This window comes from Bombus fervidus, chromosome 3 (assembly GCF_041682495.2).
Source record: "Bombus fervidus isolate BK054 chromosome 3, iyBomFerv1, whole genome shotgun sequence".
Lineage (NCBI taxonomy): Eukaryota > Metazoa > Arthropoda > Insecta > Hymenoptera > Apidae > Bombus > Bombus fervidus.
The window spans coordinates 10,947,832-10,966,413 of NC_091519.1; the positions used below are offsets into that span (position 1 = coordinate 10,947,832).

Here is an 18,582-nt window from a genome sequence, read left to right on the forward strand (position 1 = left end):
AATCGTGTTAGAATGATTACAGTACTTTCTGCAACAAAGTGTCGATAATAAGGCGTAACAGTTTGTTCACTGCTCGCTCGTAGGTATTATGTTACCTGTTCCTTCGACATGACTGCTTGTTTCGGACTTAATGTTAATTTGGTCACGTAGACAGATACGTTGCATTCTTTCTCTTCCCCCTTTATTGCTGTTTCACGGTGTATGCGTACGTGCACGAGGTACTCTATGCGTTCTTACGCTACTATCTTTTCATAGTTATCTTATAAGAGGTGTCTTGCTAGGTGTCTTATTATAAAACATTTACATTGTACTGTTAGCTATAAATATCAGGATACCTACTAGTTGTATCTACTTTGACAAATACCATATTTAGTATTTTACATTATAACGTAGATTGTATTTATATTATTGCAATTTTATATTTTGTTATATTATTATAATAAAATATTTAGAAAACAAAAATAATGGAAAGCAAGAGTTCTGCAAGAGTTCTGGTACTTATAGCCAGCACTGTATGCTTTTATCCAGAAGCAGGAAGTGAAATATTCTTTCTTGTATGCAACATTTAAACTAAATTTATCTGATACTTGCACACTTTTATTGGAACTAGGAGTACCAGATTAAGAATAAATCAGCAAATGAAAAACATTTGCATCTTATTTTGTTTTATGATACACATTCAGTATATTTGCTTACGTAAGTTTGTTTTGATAAAGTTTGATTGATGCACATTTCAGAATAGTACATTTGCTATTGCACATAGGATATATGTAGGGATTTTCTAACATGTTTACAGAGATTGTAGTATTTTTGGCCGATTAGCAGAAAACACTGTTCAGCAAGCAACTCGCTAATTTCTAAGCAATTAATTCAATGAATGTAATATAATTGTTTCGGTAGTAATGGAAAAAATCGTGAGTCAACAGATCTAGCAACTTGGAAAAGTATGATCGTGGTATTTAAATAACACAAGTGAAAGCTTGGATATTCGTGTAACGTTTGGGAGAGACAAGCTGTCTGCATATAATTAGACCCATTGAGTGCCATACATTTTTAGATGGATTCCTCTAAAATATTTCTTCTCTCGACCGCTGCCATTTGCATAGCAAATCTATTTGCAATAGCAAATGTGATTTCCTTCGCATTATAAACCAGATTAATTACAAATAAGGAATAATGACAGACAGAAATAAAATGTTCCTTGTATTTTAATCATTAAACTTGCTTATAAATTATTTTATAGGTGTTCCGCCACATTAGTTACAAGCTTGCTATAACGTCCATTAGCACACATTAATTAAAATCATATTGTATTAAATTGCAAAATCAATTGATAGATATTAAAGTATATATATACCCGTTCAACGATACTTTTAAGCGAAAGAAAATTTATGTGCATTTATTCATGGTGTTCGGCCTCAACAATTCTTATTTTAATCTGTAAAAGTGTCGGCAGACACGCGTGACGCATTCCACGACATTTCAATGGAAACTATGTCAACCAAGATCAAAGACCTTACACGTACGGTTATCGACACTATCCAGCTTTTCTTTTTTTTCTTTTTTTTTTTTAGCGTCAAATCAAATTAAGTCTGGCTCCAGCAATTAGGATTTAATTATGGTCGACACATGGCGCGTATGAAAATGTAGCTCCCGTCTCTTTTCACGCTGCTGCTCCATAAATGAACGCCAGGGTGAAAGTATCTGTATAGTTTGAATGTTTCAACGCGCAAAACACTTGATTCTAAACATTAAGAATCTCTTCATTATTTTCATAAAAATAAATATTACTTCTTATATATTTAGTTTGATATATAATACATATATATGCCTTATAGGGCAGTATATTGTATACTGTGCAATGTATAATCTAGTTCATCATATAATTTATAGTATACAGTGCATACTTTCATACAATATGTGTTATATAATTTTTTAATTATATGTATGTCTTTAATTTCATCGAATCAACTTTCATAACAGAATTAATAGGTCTGTATTTATTGTCATTCATAGGAGATCTCTAATCGTCACAAACATGGTTTTCATTAAATTCCTATTCATCAATAATTAATGCCTGGTTATTTGCATTGTAGAAGATTTACGTAATAATACGTTTACAGTAGTTGCTACTGAAACTCTGCAATTTAAAAAAAAAAAGAATGAAACTAGGGAGATTATTCTTTGAATTCCATGCAGTCCTTAAAATACACTTATGAAACACCTTACCTTCGTTCCGTTCCAAAAAGTAATTGCTATGCACATCTCGAATGATGAATGATTGCACGCGCAAGGCGCATTCGTGAGCGATCAGAAGTTCATCAAGTGAGAGTTGCTTTAACAATCTCCGACGTATATCTTCACAAATTGATTTAAACTCCTGATTAGTTCTACAAAATCCTTATTAATTTCTTGGTGTAAAAAACTTTAATCAACGATTGCGATAAAATATATATATGTATATCGAAGTTATAACTAGGCTGCGGATTTTTATGTAAATTCGTATTTTTATGGAGGCAACGAAAGAAATGGGACTTAGGTATAAATTTGATTCACATTCTAAATACTGTAATAAAATATTTTGCGTTGGAAGTTTCATGTAGTTTCGGTACGTTACGTTTTTGCAAATTTAAAAATCCATAGTCGGATCATAAAAAAAACTGCGATCATGAAATTAAAAAATCTTACAAATTCTTAAAAATTTCGAGGTGGTAACTCTAAAATAATTATCATATTGCAATAATTTCGAACATTTCTACTGGAAAGTTACGCGACATCATTCCTATTCTACTTGCACTGAAAGAATATCCCTGTAGATAGCAGAAATCCGATAGTTGAAAAAAGAATATCATCCATCGTTGACTTCACAACGAAGATTCCATTCACAGACACGAGATCCGCGCGTGCAGAGAGTCTCATTAATTCTTGGCCGTGAAGCGCGTTGGAAAAACGGACGGAAGCGATTTCTCCGCTGCGTCTTTTCTCACGATCGTCGATCATGCGAGCGCCCTTGGTCCGGGAGCACAGCTTACGAAATACCCGTTACCATTTAACTACAACTCGATGAGACGGTTCATAGGGTCTTTCTCGGCGATATTCAATCTAATTTTCCACGTGCACTCAATCGAGCAGCGTCACGATGCAAAACCGTGCTTCTTTTGATGATCACGCGTGCTTTCATGTTTCGAATTGACGATGATCAATTGGGAGTGGACGGAGCGAGTGTCAACAAAGAAGATGGAGAATCACGATAGATGTGGCGTACACGAGCGCTTAAAGACCTTGTGAAAATTTCGCGATTATTCTCAGTGGTGGTATTTATAGCTGAAACAGAGGAGATTCGATGAATGCGAATATTGAAATGTTAAATGAAATTTATTGCCATTGTTCGTTGAAAAATGTAAGCAAAAAAATACTAGATATATCAGGAATAATACAGAATTAATAGTATTGTCATTCTATTCTTTTTTTAAAGATTTATTCAGGAGATGACAATTATATTGCAAGATTTCTCGTTATATGACTGATATTGTTACATGTGATGACGGGAAACAGGTTATTTATATCCGATCCAAGTATCCTCTTATTAAGAATGATTAAGTCCAGAAGTAAAGGCGACAGGAAGTTAGTTTTCTCGTGATCTGTTAAACCGTTACTTTACAATTAAATGTATACATCTGTCTGCTAATATATATTCGATGTACATACATTAACTAAATCGGTTATCTAGGCACATTTCTGTATTTGCTGTAATTCTTTTATGACCATTCATTTTCTGTTACATCTAAAAGTATAACACGATATGAGAAATTTAATCGATCTATTAGAAAGCTAGAACACGTCTCTTCAACTATGCAACTGTTTTCTATGGTCATTCATCTTTTATTCCATCTAAATAATTCAAAATAGGAAATTAGGAAAATAAAGCAAATCCTAGAATTACATTTTAATCTGCATTCTTGCTAAATTTACATTCTCCCAAGTCTTCATTCATAAAATTTAAAAAAAGATTTGTAGTTAAAGGATGAGAATTCATTGAGATACCCCAGTTTCAATGTCGCGTTGCTATTCATCGTCCTGTATAGATTGCAGTCAATGTGTATCAAGTGTCAGTCGTACATATTTTACAGTATGAGAAAGGGCCGGCCGGATAATAAAAAGAAAGCTTGTCTGGTAATTGGATAAAGGAAGCCCTGCCGCTTTGTGCCGATCTGTGTCAGCAACTACGCTAGCGAGATTCTCCTGTCGCAGCTGAGAAGACCTCTCATGGTCGTCCAGATAACCACCCGTCAAGATAATCTTCTTTTCATTGATACAAATTGTTCTCTGATCGATCGGGTCATTCGACGTATTTTCGGCTTGCTAATCGTTCTCGATATATCGCGTAATCGAAACCTAATCGTAGTTTGCATAATAAATTGTTTGCTCTTAACGTGGCTCATAACGTCAGCCACGTTTATACCAAAGATCGATTGCTTGCTTTTCCCCTTGTTTTTCCGAACTCTCAATGATTATAGGATTCAACCCCTTTTGTTTCCAGCTTTCTTCCATATTTTTAATCTTTCTCTCTATTTCTTATACAAACGCACTTGTTCGTTAATAATATTGGATTGTAACAAAAATAAGTTCGGTCAATAAATATATTGAGTTTATCCAAACTTATTTATGTTACAACCCAATACGTACACATACTTTTTAGTGTCATTGTACGTATACATCATAGTTCGTAAATGGCAAAGAACTCGCGTGTCTCACGCGAGATTGCTCATGAAAATTGGTGTAACAGTGTAACCTAACGCTTGGGCAGCCTCCAAGGTAACGCTTGGATGAGCTCGTTGTATGAAGAATTTGTCGATGCACGAACAGTTCGTTATTTCTTAGTTTGAAATTCTACCTTAGTACACGCTGGTAGCAGCACTATACAAGTTGCATTTGCAGGAGAAGCAGTTTATAAAATATGATAACGTATCGCACATGTATTTCAGAAGTTCAATCAGACAAATTCTTCACGAGACAAAAGCAAGAAAGCTATTTGGAAGCTTATGTAGAAAGCTATTTAAGAAACGTATAATGTTAGCGATATTATGGTGTCTAGAAAACAATGGTCAAATATTATTTTTGTAATTTTCCATTCCTAACGCTTGAAACCACGCTTTGAGGGTTTTAATATTCTTCTAACACGGAATTTAATTATTTTAAAATGCATATGGGAGGATGCTATTGAGTTATAAGAAAGTTGTTTCACAAATCGAGATGATGTAGATGTCGCACTAGTTCAATGGCGTTTTATTATTGTAAATGACTTACCGATTGATCTTCTTAGATTCTAGATCATTAAATGGTAAACAAAATATCTATATTTAATTACTAGACTACGAATGTTTATGCGCATTCAGACATGCGTTTATAAACATAGCTATAGAAATGAAACCTAGACTGAGATTTGTTTCGCCTTTAAATATTATATATGTATCGCTAGTTTATGCAATAGTAGTTAAAAAATAGGAATAAAACCTAAGAAAATATAATAAAGTCTAAGAATGAATGATGAACAACAAACAACGAATCTGGAATTGTTTAAGAGGAAAGGAAAATATAAAAGAAAGAAGAGAAAACCATGCGGCCGGCGAATGCTCTCGAAACAAATTTATTTTGGTCCACGGCCATCGGCCACGTTTGGACCACGTTTTCTTGCGAAATCGGTTTGTATATTAATGGTGCAGTTAGGATGCTACATCCTGGATTATTTCTGGGAAATTTCTGACAAATTTTTACCTCGAAAATATATCGCCAATATATAACGCATAGGTGATGCACGTACACCACACTAGTGTTATACAACAGTGTGAATTATGCAAATCGATACATTACTATGTAAATTGGCGAGCTTTGTAACTAAATTGAAAGGAATCTATTTAAAAAACGTTTAAATCGTTCTTCTCCATAATTTTTAATAAAATACATTCTTTCTTTCGTTCGTTATTATTTAAATATAACTTGTAAATCTAACATTAAAATAAAATGTTAAATTTATATAATTTGTATTTTTCGCGAGAATTTCGAACTCGAGAATTAAAGACACGATTGTTGTCTGTGTCGCGTGACAAGAATTAATTTACAACTTAAATACCATGATGTCATGTCACGAGAAAGAGATTACAATTCAATGCTTCGCTTTGTTTCCAGGTTCAACAATTCCTCAGAAATATGAAGGAAAGTCGGGATGTCCCTCAAAGATCGCAAAGTAGCGCGGCCAGCCTAACGTCCCTAGGTGCTGACATATCTCCAAGTTCCTCCCATTTCTTTGAGGTGATTCTTTGTGTTTCTTCTTTCTTCTTTTTCTCCTTTAAACGCTTTTCACTGCTCTATACATCTATGAAGTTAATAAGTATAAATGAATAAAAATAAAATACGAAATAAGATTATTTAAAAATAAAATTTGTAGACTATAAATATACTTATTAGCACTTCTGCTATTAATACTTGTTGCAGCCTCTAAATATATACACTTTAATTAGTGCAAGAATGATCTTTAAAAGCTAGAAGTCCCTGACCCCAGTTTTAATTTAGATACAATTTTTCTCACTGAATAATTTTCTTTTAAAATATAGATTAATAATCAATAACTTTTAGGTGCTCTATGTGGGGAAAATCAGAGTGTCGCATCCAAAGGTATCCGAGGGCTTCATAGACGATGCGTTAGTAAGATTTCGCGTCCACGGACTTGAAAAATCGAGACCGTCAGTGACTAACTTTCTTTCCGAGAGTCAGCGCCAATCACTTTTAACGTCTTCTAATAATAGGAGAAATAGCACGGTAAATTATCTTTTCTTCCTAATTCTATACTAAATTATACATATATTCTAATTATAATATTTATTATAATATCATTACAATTGTACATGTATATTAATTATAATTCAAAAAGTCAGTATATTAGATAATATCAAGAAACAATTTTTACTTCAGGAATCTAATGCTAGTGAGACCGGAAGTATAGAAAATGTCTCCGGAAATGGGGTCATATCGCCGGTTAACTCGCTGGGTGTACCGCCAGCACTTACCGGTTCGGTGGAAACGTTTCCAAAGACACAGAACCCCAATCTCGCCGAGAAAGACGAGCGCGAGGAGAATCGAGATGTTACAAACAATAATTCAATGCAAGTACCGGAAGTTATGCGAAACCGGGCTTCCTCTACGGGTAGCGTGTTGAATGCCAGGAGGGATTCCATGGCGAGAGGAGGTGACGAACATAATCGCACGATGCTCTTCCAGGTTTGAAATGATTCGATATATATATTACATATAATAATAATATATATATACTATTATATAGGATCTGTATCGAAACTGATTTGATCTGACATTGAATTTCAGGTAGGCCGACATGATTTGAGATTAATCAGCCCGGATAGGAAGCTGGTATTGCTTCACAAGCAACTCAGAGACGTGGCGAGTTGCGTGCAAGGCATTAAGAACCCCGAGCACTTCGGTTTTATTTGCAAAGAGAATAACATGGATTTTTTTGTTGGCTACGTATTCAAGTGCCAATCGGAATCCGTTGCAGATGATCTTGTCGCTGGTAAAACGAGTTTCTTGTTCTTTATTGATGGTGTCTGCTACGATGAAATAAATCCGGCATTGCAACGAGAAAGTTCCTATATATATATATATTAATTTTTATTAATTAATATAAGAAATTAAACTTTATATTGGCTAAGATTTGGTAATAAATACATTAATCTTCTTTCAGTGTTGATTTCAGATAAGGCAGATTCCATCACTAATAGAACACCCTGTATAAACAACTAATAATGTAGAAGTTCCATAATTTCTAATCAAGTACATCTAATTTAACAATATAAAAATACATTGAAGTATCAATTTACTAAAATCAAACAATTTAAAATCATATACGTATTTTTTAGCTATTTCACAAGCGTTTGTTGGAACATGCGAAGTTTCAAGGAAAGACCGATATTCCGTGTTTTCATGCGAACACTGCCCCATGTATTGGTATAACAAGTTGTGCCAGGAAATCGAAGGTAATTTACGAGTATACTTATGTCTTGTCTCCCTTTAATTGCCAACAAAATTATGGGACGAGTAAGAAGTTAGCATGTTCTCCTGCGGGTTTCAGGACAGAATGACAGGAGGACCCAGAATATAATTTTTTCGCGGATGGAAATGCTGCCGGAGGACGAGCAGGAAATCGTCGTTAGTAAATACAAAAATGCTGAGGCCGCCGGTGGTACAGGGACATCTTTACGCGAGCAAAATCAATTTTTAATAAGGCTGTTGCGTGCTCATTGCGAGACGAAGCAGGCTAGGCACGTTCATGACACAGCCGAGAATAGGTAAAATTTCTTTTAAGAAAAAATTTCTTGAAATGTTTATTAAAAATACAATTTTTATTTATGTTAATAATTCAATCTAATCTATAATACGTTTCAGGAGTGAATTTCTTAATCAATACCTAGGCGTAGGTGTCGGAAGCACAATATTCATGAAAGCGAAACGCTCGCTTACAAATAGTTTTGATAACCTCATAAAGAGAAAGGGTTCGCGGGATGACCTTGGACTTGGACATTTAAAAGATATGAGTCACCTCAACACTGTGATACAAAAAAGCGGTAGCCAAAGCCCCGATATGTCGCGACAACCGTCCATGGCAGATATTTCGCCGGATTCTAGTAGACCCAAATCTTTAAGGGTTTCACCTGAACAACAATTGACTGTAAATACTGGACCAAAGAGTTCTATGATGGATATGTACGTATAATTTTTGACAGTATGTAGTTTATAATTATAACTTGAATTTGTTTTATTATTTTTATGATATTCTTTAATAGATTCCTGAAGGTAGGAAATTCACCAAAAATGTCTCCAACTGAGACAGATGGAAACAATTCGGTACAGTCAAATGGCTCATGGAGACAAGCTATATTGAATCGAGTTGTAACTCCCAATAAAGATCACGAAAAAGAAAGCGATAAAACAGGAAATATTGGCATCATCAAATCTCCCCAGGCGACGCCGACGCGCAGAACGAAACAAGAATTAAGGGATCTGTGGAAGAAAGCTATCAATCAGCAGGTGATACTTATACGAATGGAGAAGGAGAACGCGAGGCTTAGAGGTAATATAATCCAATATTTAATAATATACTATCTAATATCTTTTCCTGAATAATAGAGAAATACTTCTTTCAACGTGTACATAAAAATGTACTTAATTTCAGTTCGTCAAGAAGAAGCGACTGTTAAGAGAATAAAATTGGAGTATGATGAACTTAACACTTGTGGCCGCGAATTAATGGAAGTATGGGACCTTTTAGTAAGCAAAGAGTCGAGGATCTCTACAAAATGTGATAATCAAATGCTTTTACATGCTATTAAACAAGGTAAGTGATCATAAAAATTTAAATATCAAGGTATTTTTAGATACAATGACTTAACGATTTAATAATTATTCATATTATTACAGGTGTACCAAAAGGCAAGAGAGGAGAAGTATGGCAATTTTTGGCCGAACAATTTTGCTTGAAGCAACCTCCAATAGACACGCGCGACTTCCCTAATTACAATACACCATACGATTTGCTTTTGAAACAGCTTACGTCCCAGCAACATGCAATTTTAATAGATTTAGGACGAACATTTCCAAACCATCCATATTTCAGTTCACCTCTAGGACCTGGACAATTAGCTTTGTTCAATTTGCTGAAAGCTTACTCGCTTCTGGACCATGAAGTTGGTTATTGTCAAGGTCTCAGTTTCGTAGCTGGCATTCTTCTTTTACACGTGAGTTTAAATATTTTTAATTTTTATTATTTTATTAATTAGTATTTAATTTTTATTAATAAGCATCTTTTTCTTAAAATATGGTTTATTTTTAATAGATGTCAGAAGATATAGCGTTTTTCCTCCTGCGACACTTAATGTTTCGAAGAGGCCTAAGGAAATTATATCTTCCTGATATGGCAGCTTTACAATTGTACCTGTATCAATTATCCAGGTTATTGCACGATAGATTGCCTGCGATTTATAATCATTTTGACAAACATGAGGTTTCCCCCACATTATACGCTGCACCATGGTTGCTAACTTTATTTGCCAGTCAATTTCCACTTGGTTTTGTGACTAGAGTTTTTGGTAAGTACAACAAGATGAATACAAATTTATACACACGTATTTATGTTTACAGTTTCAGGTATTTATTTTTTATATTTATTTTTATAGATTTACTTTTCTTGGAAAGTACTGAGGTACTTTTCAGGGTAGCTATGGCATTGTTAGAAGAGCATCAAGATCAATTATTAATGTGTGACAGTTTTGAAGAAATTATGGAATATCTCAAAGTATGAGAAATTCTTTTTTTTTTTTTTTTAATGAAGCTCTCTGATATAACTATAATACCTATGTTCCTTAATTTCTCTTAATTATAGACGCGCGTACCAGCTGTAGATAAAGAAATTCTGGACCGAGTTATGAAACGCGTGTTTTATCCGGATCAAGAGATTACGAAGCAATTGAACGAATATAGAGTGGAATACCAGGTGTTACAGGAAGAAATGATATCAATGAAACCGCAAATGGAAAATCTGGAGAAGTTAAAAGTACTTAACAAGCAACTTACGCAAGAAGTCGGTCAGCTCAGTGGACAACTTGAAGTAAGATCTTTAAACATTAATCTTACTTAAAAACTATAAGGTTTTATTGTTTCTAAAATTAAATAAATATAATTATAATCACAGATTACTATGAACGACTTGCACCGTTTGGAGACAGCAAGATCTATGCAGCAATCGACCCTGCACAAACTTGAATCTCAGAATCGCAGTCTAGAAGTGACTGTCGCTACATTGGGTGCATTTATACAACAACTATCTGAAACTCGCCCAGACATCGAATTTCCTGGTGAAATTCGCCGAATAATCGCTCAGTTAAGCATCGCTGAGAAACGAAGAAGCACAGCCAGTAGATTGTACTCTCTAAAAGTGCTCGAGGATAATAATAAAATGGGAATGATCAAGAGTAACTCCGCAGGAAGAGAATCTCAAAATTTGTTAAAAAATAATAACGTAGTGGATACTCCGTACCCTTTAAAATCCACGTTGAGCCAACCAAACTTGGCTACAAAACTGGAGAGAGTCTCGTCGTTCTTCTCAAACTCGCATAATCATATTCAGAAGCAACGAGCACAATTGGCCGCTCTTAGGAATGAGTATGCGAATGAGCAAGGTGTTAGAAATGACGAAAACGATCCAAAAACCGTCAATATAGATATTCGGATCACTGATACGGTAAATTCAACCGAACAACAGAACATGGTGCAGGACGATAATCACTTGAAGATCCAACAAGTCAATTTGGAGAAATCGAGTTCGCTGCCATTAAATTCAAATATGAAGTTGAAGTCGTCGAAATCAGCTTATGAGTTAGGATCTGTTCAAAAAGTACCAATTACAAAGTTAGAAGTTACAAACGATGATAACGTGACGAATTTAACTGGAACGATGCATCCTCTGGATACCTGCAGCGATGTGAATTTTAGATATGGAGGAACAACGAAATTGAAGTCGATAAAATCAACAAGATTATCGAGCCCAAGCGGCCAAGATGAAGGTATGAGCAAAAACGCTCAGAACCAGAACATAGAAACGTTGAACAGATAACAATTGCTGATGATGTTGCGCTCAAGGAAGATGCCTTGGAAGGTAACTAACTTGAGAAAGGTCTACCCAAAAAGCTAACGGAACAGTATCATAATTCATCTTTTACTTCCACATTTCGTGCACGTGTCCTCTCTTGTATACAATTTTTTGATACAACAATCAATTTTTATTTTTTAACAAAAGCTCCGTCTACAAGAGGTGAACTGCCGATCAAAATATGCTGAGACTCGCACTTCCCTTTTACTTATACCAATGATTTTAATACCATGCGATAGAGAACGGAAAATAAGCAAAACTATATATAACAAAGAAGTCAATTTATAATATTTAAAAACTTGACGCGACTTTTGTGTGCGCGTATGTTTCTGTGTGAATGTATCAGTATCAGATATAGTTGAATATGTTCATACGTATATATGTATATACATAAACAAAAAACTTAGAGAAAAATTAGGAAGAATAAGTACAGCAAGTTAATAACTATCAAAAATATTTGAATGTAGGAAAGAGTAAAAAGGAATATTTACATAAATATAATAAATAAACTGCTGACAAGAAATTTGTTTAAAACGACAGTAACATAGAAAATAGTTTCTATTGAATTTTGCGAAGTAACAGAATTGTATATAGTTATAATTTATTGGTAATATTATTTGACAAAATACATGTTACTGGCGTAAACTAAATTTCTTAGAATCAAGCAAATAGAAGTCATATCTGTATCAAAATGTACATTAGATTATTACAAAATTGATAGGAATTCATTTAAGAAATAAATATTGAATTAAAGGAATAAACGTTGTTTGTTCGATTAATGATATATTTTTTGTTGTTAGTACATAGTTGCCCAAAATTTTTATTTATCAAAATAACAAATTTCAGCGAGCAGTAGCCCTAATAGTAAGTCAACTTGAATTTTTGACAGGGTTTCAAAGTTACTCAAAAATTCCTAGCTAACAATACAAAATATATTGCTGCCTTAATTTAAAAAAGTATTTTCAAATAATAGCTAAACAATATATTTAAAAGATTACTGTTTTTAGTTGCGAAGAATTCCTATTACTTTTGTATAAATAATTGAGAGAAGTGCCAAACTTTCTAGAAAAGAAAACAAATTTTTTTAAATTGTATATAACTAGTAGAGAGGAAGTTTTCTAAAACATATATTGAGATGTAACTGTATCGTGTATATTCGAGACATATTTATAAGATATAATTTATATAATTATTGTGCACTGTGTAAGATTCGAGAAATCATCAAGTATTATTACTATTTTTGCACAAAGGAAAGCCTTGTGATATCAGGAATACTATATACTATGTATTATAATCAATGCCGTTCAACCTTCTCATAAAGAGAAATCATTTTTTAAATACGAAATAATGACGTTGATAATTTGTAAAAATACTCAAATTGATATCAGTAGCGAATCATGCTGTCATCATAATTGATCAAGACTTCTTTTATTTAGCAAGCCGATAAATATTTTTAATCTCATAATAACATATTGTACTAAATAAAAAGCAAAAAGATAAAAACAAACAATGTTCAGTACGTTTGTACGGTAATTATTAGAAAGGATAAAATATTTTGTAGTACCGGAATTTCTACCTTCCGAATAGCAATTTGTACAAGTAGATAACTAGGAACTTTAATCGTAAATTGTGATGAGTAATTAAGAAGTAATGTTAAAATATTTATAGCTTTTATGCACATGTTACTGTTAGCATATAGAAATCGTATTATTCTAATATAGATATAAATAAGATATAATTGTGAACATCGTTTGTTCCCTACACTTAATTTTATTGTGATAGCAGTCAATTTATTTGATTAAAAACTAAGATGAAATATTTTAAGTATATAAAGTATCATTATCGAAAAGAACTGTGACAAAATATGAGTTTATACTGTTTTATATATACCAAGAGAATGTAAGTAATGTTCTCTGGTAATTGCATCGATATGTACATATATTGAAGATTTCATATATCAATTCAGCATATCTGACTTATAATGTAAGTAAAGCCTTACAAACTTGTCTGTAAAATATAAACACAATATTTCAATCATATCATACGCGAAAATTAAAATTGTAATGTTCCCGTATAACAAAACCTTAAAAATAAAATAAATAATTATATTATTTAAAAAACTTATTATTTAATGATTTTTTCAATTAAAAAAGGAATGGGCCCAAAGAAAATTAGTTGCCTTTGTAAACTCACAAATGTTATTTTATTATCGTGTAAGTAGATTAACAAATTAAAGGAAAAATGTGCAAGTGTTCACTTTCCAACGTACTATTCTGTTGAAAAAGTATACCGACTTTTCTGTCACTATATTATATACAGTTCTTACAGCAATTAGCTTTAACTTAATGCTTTGACTTCGATATGCTAGTCCTGAAAAAAAATATTCATAAGTATTACGAAATTAACTTTTAATTAATATCTACTAGAGTAATATAAAATTGCTTTACGTTTGCATTTGTTTGCTTCCACTGAGTACTATATATGGCGACTGAGTTTCTTTTTGTTTCGCTTGTAATAAATTAAGCGTTCCTAGAGGGGTATCCGTAGATGACATTCGTTTCATTAAAACTTCTTGTTCTGCTTTTTTCATTCGTTTCTCAACCTATAAATTATAAAGTTATGTTTAATATCCACTTTGCAGTTTAAAAAGGAAAGAGAGTTTTAGGTAGGATAATAAATAAGTTGACCTTATTTTTTCCTGGACCTTTCCCATGAAATTTATGTGAGAGATATCGAAAAGCTTCCTTTGCACTTAAAACATGACCATCGTCATCGATGTATTCCAACTTAACATTTGGTTTGAAACCATCCTTCTCTTTGAATTCTGACGTTGGACCATTGAAACGATCCCTTCTACCAAATTTATCATCATCTCTAAAAAAAACAAAGATAAATACAAATAACAATAAACTTCGTTCAAGTGTAAAAATTGATAGTAGCTCATGGAATTCGGTGTTTCGAAATTTACATTACCGCGAACAAAAAAATTATTAAATTTCAAAGATACATTACATTATGCGATTAAATTAACACGAATCTAAACAAGTCGATATTAACTATCGTAATCAATAATATGTTCTTATCAAAGATATATTTAAGTTTAACTAATTATATGTATATGTATGTATTAAATTATTTGTTATTACTTCCTCAAAGGAGATTAACTTTTATAACATATTTGATAGAACGTATAACCATAAATATTAAAAAGGATTTCAGTTCAAACCAAGATTGTATAAAGTCCGTACCTAAAGGTTATTTTATTACCCATATTTGAACATGCATGTATAGAATGCAATAGTAAAATATTATACTGTGATGTATATATAGCAGATGAACTTCTTTTCTTGCTAATTATATTAATGCAACTTCAATCCATACTTGGACTTGTCTAGAACGCTCGTACAGATCTCGCTTGGTACAGTAGAATCGCATAATATAAACATACCTCTATTAATCCTACTCTCTTCTTAGGCCTTTCATCATCTCCAACAAAGTAGTTAATCTCGTTGCGGTAGCAGATCATCCATTTTCCGAGCACCGAAATCTGAGCTCTCTATTTACGACTGTTAACTAACAGTTTGAAATTCACTAGAGACTTGTCTAACAAGGTTCGTTGGTATGCATTCAATAGAAGAATATTTCTCACATTTATTTCTCTTTCCAAATATGTAAGAAAGCTTCTTGTATTGAATGATAGTTGTTCCATACATACCCATAAGTCTTGTCCTCTATCGAGTAATTCTGAGCTTGTAGATGTGCGAAACGAGACGCAGATGGTCTACTACTATCTTCTTTTTGCAAATAACCTTTGCTCATAGCAAGTTTTAACGCTCCACCTACGCCATGTCCGAGTGAAGGTTCTGCATCCAGAATCGCGGCTTCCATTGCTACTGGTTCTGATGTACTTTCATCTGTTCATAAAATATAAAAGATTATATACAATGTAAAAGATCAAGATAATATACAATGTAAAAATCTGCTTGGATGTTAGAGATACCTAGATGCACAGTATTCCATGCGCCACGGCCATCATCTTCATCCTCGTTTGCAGGAGGTTCCTCTTTGACTCCATCCATTTCAAAGTCCTGCATTTTTTATTAAAAAAAAGAAAATAGGAAAAGGAGATTAGATAATACCATTTCAAGAGAAATATAGTAATAAAACATTCAATACCATCAACTCCTGTCCATTTTCTTCTCTGTTTCCAGCAAGACCATAAGTAGGAATGTCTCCTAGTGTTCTACAAAATTCTGCAGTGGCGTTAAGAACAATATTTCCAGATTGACTCTCTTCAGAACCCATAGACTCTTGTTTTATAGTTTCAACAACCTTTTCGATATTTGATAATTGGGATTCTTTTAGTTTTTGAGCCTTCTTTAATGCTAATTGTAGTTCCAACTCTTTGTCATCTTCTTCCAATTTTATTCCACTGAGATCTTCAGTGGGAGCTTGAGGATGAAGAAAAATTGGCTTATGTATTTTTAAACAGTACAATAGTAATATAACAGTATAAATAATTAATATAATTAATAGTAATAATTAACTGTACATAATACGCATAATAATAATCAGCAATACAACAGAGGTCCAACTGCTGAAAAGTAATTATAATCTTTAAAAAAATATACTAAATACCTCCCAAATCATCTACGTCCAAAACATCGTTTTCTTTTACGTCCTCGGTTTTTTTGGCTCTCCTACTTCCAAGATCTCGAAGATAATCATTGTCTTCAGGAATTAAATCTTCTGCTTTTAATTTCTTTCTAATCTTTCGAACCTAAAATGATATGACAAGATATTGAGCTTGTATATTATGTAAGAAATAGCATGAAGTTTTGATTTCACAAAATTACCTTTTTCTTTGGCTTCTTAAATTTCGCAAGTTCTTCTTCATTATAATATTCACTAGCTAGTTTTGGCTCTGTTAATTGTAACGATTCTAATCGTTTATTGGCTAAACGTTGTTTAACGTAGTCGAGTTTATTCTGCTTCACGTCTTTGATGTTATTAATTCCCAGCGTGAAAGTGTCTTTTTTCGTTCCTCCAATTTCTTCGTCATATTTTTCCAAAATTGTTTTCTTTGAAAAACCGAATTCATCGAAGTTATCCTCATCGTATGCATCATAACCAGGCTTCTTCGTTTTATTGAAAATATTACGTTGATAACGTTCCTCATCAGTTATATTTACGTTAACAAGCACGTCTTCGCCTTCTTCTAGCACTTGTCGATCTTTTAGCGTTAAGACAAGTGTTTTGCCTTCTTCAAATTTCTCCTGTTGAATATCATTCAATTGCTATAATTTTTAAAAATATACATAAATGTAGGTACTTACAATATTATGTTCCACTTTGAGGCCCTTTAAATTTTTCTCAGTATAAGCTGTATTACGTGCAGCATGAATTTCTTCTTTAACCAAATTTCCAATTCCAAATTCTTCGTCTAACTGATCTAACATTTTTGCCTAGCATGAAAATAGAAAAAATCAAAACATTAATTATAAATATGCCGACTGAATAATATAGATTTGAAACATTTTGAAAATACCCTTTCTTCTGCTTTTTTCTTCTCTTCTTCTAAACGTCTGGTCTTATCAATCCAATTTCTGGTATCATCATCAGAGTCGCATTCACCTAAACTCTTTACTTTAGCTAAATTAGCCTCAATTAATCTCTTCTGTTTCTGAGTGCCAATCTTTTCCTTTAATTTTTGGGTTTTTAACTTTTCGTTAACATCAGGAGCAGGCTTGTGATAGAATTCTCCCAAGTCATCCTTAATCTTATTAGGATCATCTTTTGGTCCACTATCAACTTCTAATGGTTTTAAACCTAACTTTGCTCTTAATTTGTTAGTTTCTTCAATCGATAGAGAGGTTTGTGTTCCACCGCCTTTGCTTGGCGAAGGGCTGTGCTGCTTAGAAATTTCAGGAGGTGGAGGCGTTGACGGATGTGAAGACTTAGAAATTTTTGGGGGTGGAGGTGCATTAACTATTTCAACTGAAATAAAATAAACGCAGTATTAACTGATATTAACTATCGTATGCTCATCATAGTAAATGCTTATGTACCTATGCAAAGTATATATTATTATTTGCTTTGATTCCCTCCAAATTACTTAATCTTGTACTTGAAATTGATAAATATGTTTCTGCGCAGACGAAACACGATATTATTTTCGAAACGATGACAAGGAGAAATAACAGAGATAAATGAAAAGTATTTTAGCTTATCTAACCGCTCATAAATAATTACATTTTTGAAGCGGTGCGCGCGTAGTTAATTTTTTTACTAAAACACACGACATTGAGAAAAGGCACTGTGCAACGTATTTGTATAATTTAAAAATAATGAAGCAGATAATAACCATCACTATCATAATCCTTGCGTTCTTTTCTTCTATGCTTTTTGTGATGCCTGTGCTTTTCCGATTTCTCGCGCTCAGGCGTGTAGCTTCGTGAACGGCTACGGTGACGCTTCTTCTTAGCGTCCCGACTCTTCTCGGTCTTATGTCGTTTATTCGAGCCCATTTTGAAGCCCGTTTTAGTTACACGTATACCGTGCGATACACCTTTTTCCTTAAATTTTTTTTTAAATTTACAATTTATTCGGCTCTAATTTGTCAATTTCTACTACCATCCGCCATTCTTTCAATGCGCACTTCAAATGACAATACTATGTGAAGTGTGATGTAAATATTACCAACCATGTTTAGGAAAACCTAAAATATTTTCAGAAACAATTGTGTATCCAGTTTAAAAATCTGTTTCAATATTGGCGTTTTAAATTTTATGAAATATTTATTCTTTAGTTTATATTATTATATATAAAATTTAAATATCGGTTGAAATTTGTTTTTCAAGCTATAAAGA

At 33.0% G+C, this 18,582-nt stretch overlaps 2 protein-coding genes across 6 annotated transcripts in view; one reads left to right on the forward strand and one right to left on the reverse strand.

The window, feature by feature from the left end:
- Plx (PTB_TBC1D1_like and TBC domain-containing protein plx) overlaps positions 1 to 13,750 on the forward strand; it is a 36,656-nt gene extending 22,906 nt beyond the window's left edge. For 3 of the 4 annotated variants that reach the window (XM_072000257.1, XM_072000258.1, XM_072000255.1), the window contains exons 2-15: positions 6,187 to 6,309; positions 6,634 to 6,816; positions 6,970 to 7,275; positions 7,378 to 7,582; positions 7,929 to 8,045; positions 8,141 to 8,357; positions 8,455 to 8,772; positions 8,853 to 9,139; positions 9,242 to 9,403; positions 9,487 to 9,803; positions 9,902 to 10,154; positions 10,242 to 10,360; positions 10,448 to 10,672; positions 10,757 to 13,750. In XM_072000257.1, coding sequence (XP_071856358.1) covers positions 6,208 to 6,309; positions 6,634 to 6,816; positions 6,970 to 7,275; positions 7,378 to 7,582; positions 7,929 to 8,045; positions 8,141 to 8,357; positions 8,455 to 8,772; positions 8,853 to 9,139; positions 9,242 to 9,403; positions 9,487 to 9,803; positions 9,902 to 10,154; positions 10,242 to 10,360; positions 10,448 to 10,672; positions 10,757 to 11,677 — 3,732 coding nt within the window. In that variant the 5' untranslated portion in view covers positions 6,187 to 6,207 and the 3' untranslated portion in view covers positions 11,678 to 13,750. The remainder of the gene's footprint in view (positions 1 to 6,186; positions 6,310 to 6,633; positions 6,817 to 6,969; positions 7,276 to 7,377; positions 7,583 to 7,928; positions 8,046 to 8,140; positions 8,358 to 8,454; positions 8,773 to 8,852; positions 9,140 to 9,241; positions 9,404 to 9,486; positions 9,804 to 9,901; positions 10,155 to 10,241; positions 10,361 to 10,447; positions 10,673 to 10,756) is intronic. The other variant, XM_072000256.1, reaches the window with a different exon arrangement.
- Positions 13,751 to 13,893: 143 nt separating this feature from the next.
- Positions 13,894 to 18,380, reverse strand: LOC139985662 (U4/U6.U5 tri-snRNP-associated protein 1). Of its 2 annotated transcripts, XM_072000259.1 has the most exons (11): positions 18,078 to 18,380; positions 17,262 to 17,710; positions 17,050 to 17,178; positions 16,570 to 16,989; positions 16,352 to 16,493; positions 15,890 to 16,164; positions 15,714 to 15,801; positions 15,429 to 15,627; positions 14,401 to 14,587; positions 14,161 to 14,315; positions 13,894 to 14,083 (listed from the first exon to the last, which is right to left on the reverse strand). In XM_072000259.1, the coding sequence occupies exons 1-11, from the start codon at positions 18,238 to 18,240 to the stop codon at positions 14,056 to 14,058; spliced, it is 2,235 nt and encodes a 744-aa protein (XP_071856360.1). In that variant the 5' UTR covers positions 18,241 to 18,380; the 3' UTR covers positions 13,894 to 14,055. The 2 variants fall into 2 exon arrangements, 1 of the variants encoding a protein (XP_071856360.1); XR_011799468.1 differs by lacking the exons at positions 13,894 to 14,083; positions 14,161 to 14,315 and adding an exon at positions 15,162 to 15,286 and having other exon boundaries at positions 14,399 to 14,587.
- Positions 18,381 to 18,582: the final 202 nt, after the last annotated feature.

Excerpts from the sequence above, each read along its gene's own strand:
- LOC139985662 (XM_072000259.1), bottom strand. The coding sequence starts at position 18,240 with ATGGGCTCGAATAAACGACATAAGACCGAGAAGAGTCGGGACGCTAAG. Across the intron at positions 16,990-17,049 it reads TCAAAGTGGAACATAATATT|GAGAAATTTGAAGAAGGCAA; the intron begins GTAAGTACCTAC and ends GATATTCAACAG. Across the intron at positions 14,316-14,400 it reads AAGGTCCAGGAAAAAATAAG|GTTGAGAAACGAATGAAAAA; the intron begins GTCAACTTATTT and ends TATAATTTATAG.